This window comes from Oncorhynchus clarkii, chromosome 8 (genome assembly GCF_045791955.1).
Source record: "Oncorhynchus clarkii lewisi isolate Uvic-CL-2024 chromosome 8, UVic_Ocla_1.0, whole genome shotgun sequence".
In the NCBI taxonomy this organism is placed as follows: domain Eukaryota; kingdom Metazoa; phylum Chordata; class Actinopteri; order Salmoniformes; family Salmonidae; genus Oncorhynchus; species Oncorhynchus clarkii.
In genome coordinates this window covers 861,643-872,500 of record NC_092154.1, presented here as the reverse complement: position 1 = coordinate 872,500, position 10,858 = coordinate 861,643, and the positions used below count along the sequence as shown (strand labels likewise).

The 10,858-nt window shown below is 55.9% G+C and overlaps 1 protein-coding gene across 2 annotated transcripts in view; it reads right to left on the bottom strand.

The window, feature by feature from the left end:
* LOC139414866 (selenoprotein I) overlaps positions 1 to 10,858 on the bottom strand; it is a 57,134-nt gene that overhangs the window by 34,929 nt on the left and 11,347 nt on the right. For both annotated transcript variants that reach the window (XR_011634914.1, XM_071162453.1), the window contains exon 3: positions 543 to 651. Coding sequence is in view for 1 of the 2 variants with exons in the window: in XM_071162453.1 (XP_071018554.1) it covers positions 543 to 651 (109 nt within the window). In the remaining variant the exon portion in view is untranslated. The remainder of the gene's footprint in view (positions 1 to 542; positions 652 to 10,858) is intronic.

Below are 10,858 nucleotides of genomic sequence, written 5' to 3'. Positions count from 1 at the left end.
ACAACCTGCACCACACACACACACACACACAACCTGCACCACACACACACACCCACACAACCTGCACACACACAACCAGCACCACACACACACACAACCTGCACCACACACACACACACACACACACAACCTGCACCACACACACACACACAACCTGCACCACACACACACACACACACAACCTGCACCACACACACACACACACACAACCTGCACCACACACACACACACACACACAACCTGCACCACACACACACACACACACACAACCTGCACACACACAACCTGCACCACACACACACACACACAACCTGCACACACACAACCTGCACCACACACACACACACACACAACCTGCACACACACAACCTGCACCACACACACACAACCTGCACCACACACACACACACACACACAACCTGCACCACACACACACACACACAACCTGCACCACACACACACACACACAACCTGCACCACACACACACACACACACACACACACAACCTGCACCACACACACACACACGGCGGGCGGCATACCGGATGCATCAAAGTGGTAGTCGTAGAAGGACAGCATGAGGAAGTTGAAGACCAGGAACATGAAACCAGTGAAGGTGATGAGGTTAGGAGCTAACCATCTGGGCATCACCTGGAAAAGAGAGAGAGAGGGGGAGAAAGTAGAGGGAGAGGGATGGAGAGAGAGCGATGGAGAGAGAGGGGGGGGGGGGGGGGGGGGGGAGTAGAGGGATGGACAGATTGAAAAACTTTTCTACCAAACACACAGTGTCTAAACTCTGGTGTCCAAACACCCAGCGCGCCCTAGACCTTCTGTCTGAGGACCAACTAGGGTCTCCCAGCCACATAATAATACACACAGGCACAAACCACCTGAGAGCACAGCAGGAAAGGGTGACCACAGCACTGAAGGGAGTGATTGAAAAAGTTTATTCTACTTTTCCCAATGCAGGGTTATCTCCACCCTGCTACCACGAAAATACTTCCACCCTGCTACCATACAGCGGGTAAACGCAAGTATTTCCAGTGACTGTGCCTCAAAACCAAATGTTTTCCTGGCCCACCACTCCACCCTGGACCTGAACAGCCTCTATGACCAGGCCCACCACTCCACCCTGGACCTGAAAAGCCTCTATGACCAGGCCCACCACTCCACCCCGGACCTGAAAAGCCTCTATGACCAGGGCCACCTATACAAGGCAGCAGTGCCCCCATTCGCCCGGGCTCTAAAGGATATCGCTCTCAAACGCAGTCCCAACACTTCACACAGGGGCAACAGATCAATAAACACCCCACCCAGACCAGCGAGATACTCTCCCAGACCTGTGGGGAAACCCCCCTCCCACTATCTCCCAGACCTGCGGGGAAACCCCCCCCCCGGCCAAACCAGACTAACAACATTGGACACTTTATGGAACACAAAGTCTTCAGAATCTCATCTTGGAATATCCCAAGCCTGAGGTAATCTGCCTAAAGAGCAGAAACCTGAACATCGCCAGATAAATCAGAAATACCTGTATCCCCCCACTAGAATCACCATATTTCAACAACATACTACTTACATAGATGTAATGATACCTTGCCATTCTTCAGTGTTTGAGGTGACAGACGGACTCTGTACCGGTACCCCCTGTATATAGCCTCATTACTAACCTGTACCCCCCCACATTGACCCGGTACCAGTACCCCCTGTATATAGCCTCATTACTAACCTGTACCCGCCCACATTGACCCGGTACCCCCTGTATATAGCCTCATTACTAACCTGCACTCCCCCCACATTGACCCGGTACCCCCTGTATATAGCCTCATTACCAACCTGTACCCCCCCACATTGACCCGGTACCAGTACCCCCTGTATATAGCCTCATTACTAACCTGTACCACCCCCACATTGACCCGGTACCAGTACCCTCTGTATATAGCCTCATTACTAACCTGTACCCCCTGTATATAGCCTCATTACTAACCTGTACCCCCCCACATTGACCCGGTACCCCCTGTATATAGCCTCATTACTAACCTGCACCCCCCCAACATTGACCCGGTACCCCCTGTATATAGCCTCATTACTAACCTGTACCCCCCCACATTGACCCGGTACCAGTACCCCCTGTATATAGCCTCATTACTAACCTGTACCACCCCCACATTGACCCGGTACCGGTAGCCCCTGTATATAGCCTCATTACTAACCTGTACCCCCCCACATTGACCCGGTACCCCCTGTATATAGCCTCATTACTAACCTGCACCCCCCCCACATTGACCCGGTACCCCCTGTATATAGATAGCCTCATTACTAACCTGTACTACCACCCCCCCCCCCCACATTGACCCGGTACCCCCTGTATATAGCCTCATTACTAACCTGCACCCCCCCCACATTGACCCGGTACCCCCTGTATATAGCCTCATTACTAACCTGTACCACCACCACCCCCCACCCACATTGACCCGGTATACCCTGTATATAGCCTCATTACTAACCTGTACCACCCCCCCCCCCCCCCCACATTGACCCGGTACCCCCTGTATATAGCCTCATTACTAACCTGTACCACCCCCCCCCCCCACATTGACCCGGTACCCCCTGTATATAGCCTCATTACTAACCTGTACCACCCCCCCCTCCCACATTGACCCGGTACCCCCTGTATATAGCCTCATTACTAACCTGTACCACCCCCCCCCCACATTGACCCGGTACCCCCTGTATACAGCCTCATTACTAACCTGTACCACCCCCCCCCCCCCCCCCACATTGACCCGGTACCCCCTGTATATAGCCTCATTACTAACCTGTACCACCCCCCCCCCCCCCACATTGACCCGGTACCCCCTGTATATAGTCTCATTACTAACCTGTACCCCCCCCCCCCTCCACATTGACCCGGTACCCCCTGTATATAGCCTCATTACTAACCTGTACCACCCCCCCCCCCCACATTGACCCGGTACCAGTACCCCCTGTATATAGCCTCATTACTAACCTGCACCCCCCCCACATTGACCCGGTACCCCCTGTATATAGCCTCATTACTAACCTGTACCAACCCCCCCCCCCCCCACATTGACCCGGTACCCCCTGTATATAGCCTCATTACTAACCTGTACCACCCCCCCCCCCTCATTGACCCGGTACCCCCTGTATATAGCCTCATTACTAACCTGTACCACCCCCCCCCCCACATTGACCCGGTACCCCCTGTATATAGCCTCATTACTAACCTGTACCACCACCACCCCCCCTCCCACATTGACCCGGTATACCCTGTATATAGCATCATTACTAACCTGTACCACCCCCCCCACATTGACCCGGTACCAGTACCCCCTGTATATAGCCTCATTACTAACCTGCACCCCCCCCACATTGACCCGGTACCCCCTGTATATAGCCTCATTACTAACCTGTACCAACCCCCCCCCCCCCCACATTGACCCGGTACCCCCTGTATATAGCCTCATTACTAACCTGTACCACCCCCCCCCCCCACATTGACCCGGTACCCCCTGTATATAGCCTCATTACTAACCTGTACCACCCCCCCCCCCCCCCCCCCACATTGACCCGGTACCCCCTGTATATAGCCTCATTACTAACCTGTACCACCCCCCCCCCCCACATTGACCCGGTACCCCCTGTATATAGCCTCATTACTAACCTGTACCACCCCCCCCCCCCCCACATTGACCCGGTACCCCCTGTATATAGCCTCATTACTAACCTGTACCCCCCCCCCCCCCCCCCCCACATTGACCCGGTACCCCCTGTATATAGCCTCATTACTAACCTGTATCACCCCCCCCCCCTCCCACATTGACCCGGTACCCCCTGTATATAGCCTCATTACTAACCTGTACCACCCCCCCCCCCTCCCACATTGACCCGGTATACCCTGTATATAGCCTCATTACTAACCTGGACCACCCCCCCCCCCCACATTGACCCGGTACCAGTACCCCTGTATATAGCCTCATTACTAACCTGCACCCCCCCAACATTGACCCGGTACCCCCTGTATATAGCCTCATTACTAACCTGTACCCCCCCACATTGACCCGGTACCAGTACCCCCTGTATATAGCCTCATTACTAACCTGTACCACCCCCACATTGACCCGGTACCGGTAGCCCCTGTATATAGCCTCATTACTAACCTGTACCCCCCCACATTGACCCGGTACCCCCTGTATATAGCCTCATTACTAACCTGCACCCCCCCCACATTGACCCGGTACCCCCTGTATATAGATAGCCTCATTACTAACCTGTACTACCACCCCCCCCCCCCACATTGACCCGGTACCCCCTGTATATAGCCTCATTACTAACCTGCACCCCCCCCACATTGACCCGGTACCCCCTGTATATAGCCTCATTACTAACCTGTACCACCACCACCCCCCACCCACATTGACCCGGTATACCCTGTATATAGCCTCATTACTAACCTGTACCACCCCCCCCCCCCCCCCCACATTGACCCGGTACCCCCTGTATATAGCCTCATTACTAACCTGTACCACCCCCCCCCCCCACATTGACCCGGTACCCCCTGTATATAGCCTCATTACTAACCTGTACCACCCCCCCCTCCCACATTGACCCGGTACCCCCTGTATATAGCCTCATTACTAACCTGTACCACCCCCCCCCCACATTGACCCGGTACCCCCTGTATACAGCCTCATTACTAACCTGTACCACCCCCCCCCCCCCCCCCCCCACATTGACCCGGTACCCCCTGTATATAGCCTCATTACTAACCTGTACCACCCCCCCCCCCCCCCCACATTGACCCGGTACCCCCTGTATATAGTCTCATTACTAACCTGTACCCCCCCCCCCCCTCCACATTGACCCGGTACCCCCTGTATATAGCCTCATTACTAACCTGTACCACCCCCCCCCCCCACATTGACCCGGTACCAGTACCCCCTGTATATAGCCTCATTACTAACCTGCACCCCCCCCACATTGACCCGGTACCCCCTGTATATAGCCTCATTACTAACCTGTACCAACCCCCCCCCCCCCCCCACATTGACCCGGTACCCCCTGTATATAGCCTCATTACTAACCTGTACCACCCCCCCCCCCACATTGACCCGGTACCCCCTGTATATAGCCTCATTACTAACCTGTACCACCCCCCCCCCCACATTGACCCGGTACCCCCTGTATATAGCCTCATTACTAACCTGTACCACCACCACCCCCCCTCCCACATTGACCCGGTATACCCTGTATATAGCATCATTACTAACCTGTACCACCCCCCCCACATTGACCCGGTACCAGTACCCCCTGTATATAGCCTCATTACTAACCTGCACCCCCCCCACATTGACCCGGTACCCCCTGTATATAGCCTCATTACTAACCTGTACCAACCCCCCCCCCCCCCACATTGACCCGGTACCCCCTGTATATAGCCTCATTACTAACCTGTACCACCCCCCCCCCCCACATTGACCCGGTACCCCCTGTATATAGCCTCATTACTAACCTGTACCACCCCCCCCCCCCCCCCCCCACATTGACCCGGTACCCCCTGTATATAGCCTCATTACTAACCTGTACCACCCCCCCCCCCCCCCCCCACATTGACCCGGTACCCCCTGTATATAGCCTCATTACTAACCTGTACCACCCCCCCCCCCCACATTGACCCGGTACCCCCTGTATATAGCCTCATTACTAACCTGTACCACCCCCCCCCCCCCACATTGACCCGGTACCCCCTGTATATAGCCTCATTACTAACCTGTACCCCCCCCCCCCCCCCCCCCACATTGACCCGGTACCCCCTGTATATAGCCTCATTACTAACCTGTATCACCCCCCCCCCCTCCCACATTGACCCGGTACCCCCTGTATATAGCCTCATTACTAACCTGTACCACCCCCCCCCCCTCCCACATTGACCCGGTATACCCTGTATATAGCCTCATTACTAACCTGGACCACCCCCCCCCCCCACATTGACCCGGTACCAGTACCCCTGTATATAGCCTCATTACTAACCTGTACCCCCCCCCCCCCCCCCCCCCCCCCCACATTGACCCGGTACCCCCTGTATATAGCCTCATTACTAACCTGTACCACCCCCCCCCCCCCTCCCACATTGACCCGGTACCCCCTGTATATAGCCTCATTACTAACCTGTACCACCCCCCCCCCCCCCCCCCCACATTGACCCGGTACCCCCTGTATATAGCCTCATTACTAACCTGTACCACCCCCCCCTCCCACGTTGACCCGGTATACCCTGTATATAGCCTCATTACTAACCTGTACCACCCCCCCACCCCCCACATTGACCCGGTACCCCCTGTATATAGCCTCATTACTAACCTGTACCACCCCCCCCCCCCCACATTGACCCGGTACCCCCTGTATATTGCCTCATTACTAACCTGTACCACCCCCCCCCCACATTGACCCGGTACCCCCTGTATATAGCCTCATTACTAACCTGTACCACCCCCCCCTCCCACATTGACCCGGTACCCCCTGTATATAGCCTCATTACTAACCTGTACCACCCCCCCCCCACATTGACCCGGTACCCCCTGTATATAGCCTCATTACTAACCTGTACCACCCCCCCCCCCCACATTGACCCGGTACCCCCTGTATATAGCCTCATTACTAACCTGTACCACCCCCCCCCCCCCCCCACATTGACCCGGTACCCCCTGTATATAGTCTCATTACTAACCTGTACCCCCCCCCCTCCACATTGACCCGGTACCCCCTGTATATAGCCTCATTACTAACCTGTACCACCCCCCCCCCCCCCCCCACATTGACCCGGTACCCCCTGTATATAGTCTCATTACTAACCTGTACCCCCCCCCCTCCACATTGACCCGGTACACCCTGTATATAGCCTCATTACTAACCTGTACCACCCCCCCCACCCCCCACATTGACCCGGTACCCCCTGTATATAGCCTCATTACTAACCTGTACCACCCCCCCCTCCCACATTGACCCGGTACCCCCTGTATATAGCCTCATTACTAACCTGTACCACCACCACCCCCCCTCCCACATTGACCCGGTATACCCTGTATATAGCCTCATTACTAACCTGTACCACCCCCCCCCCCCACATTGACCCGGTACCAGTACCCCCTGTATATAGCCTCATTACTAACCTGCACCCCCCCCACATTGACCCGGTACCCCCTGTATATAGCCTCATTACTAACCTGTACCAACCCCCCCCCCCCCACATTGACCCGGTACCCCCTGTATATAGCCTCATTACTAACCTGTACCACCCCCCCCCCCACATTGACCCGGTACCCCCTGTATATAGCCTCATTACTAACCTGTACCACCCCCCCCCCCCACATTGACCCGGTACCCCCTGTATATAGCCTCATTACTAACCTGTACCACCACCACCCCCCCTCCCACATTGACCCGGTATACCCTGTATATAGCCTCATTACTAACCTGTACCACCCCCCCCACATTGACCCGGTACCAGTACCCCCTGTATATAGCCTCATTACTAACCTGCACCCCCCCCACATTGACCCGGTACCCCCTGTATATAGCCTCATTACTAACCTGTACCAACCCCCCCCCCCCCCCACATTGACCCGGTACCCCCTGTATATAGCCTCATTACTAACCTGTACCACCCCCCCCCCCCCCACATTGACCCGGTACCCCCTGTATATAGCCTCATTACTAACCTGTACCACCCCCCCCCCCCCCCCACATTGACCCGGTACCCCCTGTATATAGCCTCATTACTAACCTGTACCACCCCCCCCCCCCCCCACATTGACCCGGTACCCCCTGTATATAGCCTCATTACTAACCTGTACCACCCCCCCCCCCCCCACATTGACCCGGTACCCCCTGTATATAGCCTCATTACTAACCTGTAACCCCCCCCCCCCACATTGACCCGGTACCCCCTGTATATAGCCTCATTACTAACCTGTACCACCCCCCCCCCCCTCCCACATTGACCCGGTACCAGTACCCCCTGTATATAGCCTCATTACTAACCTGCACCCCCCCCACATTGACCCGGTACCCCCTGTATATAGCCTCATTACTAACCTGTACCAACCCCCCCCCCCCCCCCACATTGACCCGGTACCCCCTGTATATAGCCTCATTACTAACCTGTACCACCCCCCCCCCCCCCACATTGACCCGGTACCCCCTGTATATAGCCTCATTACTAACCTGTACCACCCCCCCCCCCCCCCCCCACATTGACCCGGTACCCCCTGTATATAGCCTCATTACTAACCTGTACCACCCCCCCCCCCCCCCACATTGACCCGGTACCCCCTGTATATAGCCTTATTACTAACCTGTACCAACCCCCCCCCCCCCCACATTGACCCGGTACCCCCTGTATATAGCCTCATTACTAACCTGTACCCCCCCCCCCCCACATTGACCCGGTACCCCCTGTATATAGCCTCATTACTAACCTGTACCACCCCCCCCCCCCTCCCACATTGACCCGGTATACCCTGTATATAGCCTCATTACTAACCTGTACCACCCCCCCCCCCCACATTGACCCGGTACCAGTACCCCTGTATATAGCCTCATTACTAACCTGTACCCCCCCCCCCCCCCCCCCCCCCCCCCCCACATTGACCCGGTACCCCCTGTATATAGCCTCATTACTAACCTGTACCACCCCCCCCCCCCTCCCACATTGACCCGGTACCCCCTGTATATAGCCTCATTACTAACCTGTACCACCCCCCCCCCCCCCCCCCACATTGACCCGGTACCCCCTGTATATAGCCTCATTACTAACCTGTACCACCCCCCCCTCCACATTGACCCGGTATACCCTGTATATAGCCTCATTACTAACCTGTACCAGCCCCCCCCCTCCCACATTGACCCGGTACCCCCTGTATATAGCCTCATTACTAACCTGTACCACCCCCCCCCCCACATTGACCCGGTACCCCCTGTATATAGCCTCATTACTAACCTGTACCACCCCCCCCCCCTCCCACATTGACCCGGTACCCCCTGTATATAGCCTCATTACTAACCTGTACCACCCCCCCCCCCCCCCCCCCCCACATTGACCCGGTATACCCTGTATATAGCCTCATTACTAACCTGTACCACCCCCCCCCCCCACATTGACCCGGTACCCCCTGTATATAGCCTCATTACTAACCTGTACCCTCCCACATTGACCCGGTACCCCCTGTATATAGCCTCATTACTAACCTGTACCCTCCCACATTGACCCTGTATATAGCCTCATTACTAACCTGTACCACCCCCCCCTCCCACATTGACCCGGTACCCCCTGTATATAGCCTCATTACTAACCTGTACCACCCCCCCCTCCCACATTGACCCGGTATACCCTGTATATAGCCTCATTACTAACCTGTACCCCCTGTAGATAGCCTCATTACTAACCTGTACCCCCTGTATATAGCCTCATTACTAACCTGTACCACCCCCCCCCCCCACATTGACCCGGTACCCCCTGTATATTGCCTCATTACTAACCTGTACCACCCCCCCCCCCACATTGACCCGGTACCCCCTGTATATAGCCTCATTACTAACCTGTACCACCCCCCCCTCCCACATTGACCCGGTACCCCCTGTATATAGCCTCATTACTAACCTGTACCACCCCCCCCCCCCACATTGACCCGGTACCCCCTGTATATAGCCTCATTACTAACCTGTACCACCCCCCCCCCCCACATTGACCCGGTACCCCCTGTATATAGCCTCATTACTAACCTGTACCACCCCCCCCCCCCCCACATTGACCCGGTACCCCCTGTATATAGTCTCATTACTAACCTGTACCCCCCCCCCTCCACATTGACCCGGTACCCCCTGTATATAGCCTCATTACTAACCTGTACCACCCCCCCCCCCCCCCCCCCCACATTGACCCGGTACCCCCTGTATATAGTCTCATTACTAACCTGTACCCCCCCCCCCTCCACATTGACCCGGTACACCCTGTATATAGCCTCATTACTAACCTGTACCACCCCCCCACCCCCCACATTGACCCGGTACCCCCTGTATATAGCCTCATTACTAACCTGTACCACCCCCCCCTCCCACATTGACCCGGTACCCCCTGTATATAGCCTCATTACTAACCTGTACCACCACCACCCCCCCTCCCACATTGACCCGGTATACCCTGTATATAGCCTCATTACTAACCTGTACCACCCCCCCCCCCCACATTGACCCGGTACCAGTACCCCCTGTATATAGCCTCATTACTAACCTGCACCCCCCCCACATTGACCCGGTACCCCCTGTATATAGCCTCATTACTAACCTTTACCAACCCCCCCCCCCCCCACATTGACCCGGTACCCCCTGTATATAGCCTCATTACTAACCTGTACCACCCCCCCCCCCCACATTGACCCGGTACCCCCTGTATATAGCCTCATTACTAACCTGTACCACCCCCCCCCCCCACATTGACCCGGTACCCCCTGTATATAGCCTCATTACTAACCTGTACCACCACCACCCCCCCTCCCACATTGACCCGGTATACCCTGTATATAGCCTCATTACTAACCTGTACCACCCCCCCCACATTGACCCGGTACCAGTACCCCCTGTATATAGCCTCATTACTAACCTGCACCCCCCCCACATTGACCCGGTACCCCCTGTATATAGCCTCATTACTAACCTGTACCAACCCCCCCCCCCCCCCCCCACATTGACCCGGTACCCCCTGTATATAGCCTCATTACTAACCTGTACCACCCCCCCCCCCCCCACATTGACCCGGTACCCCCTGTATATAGCCTCATTA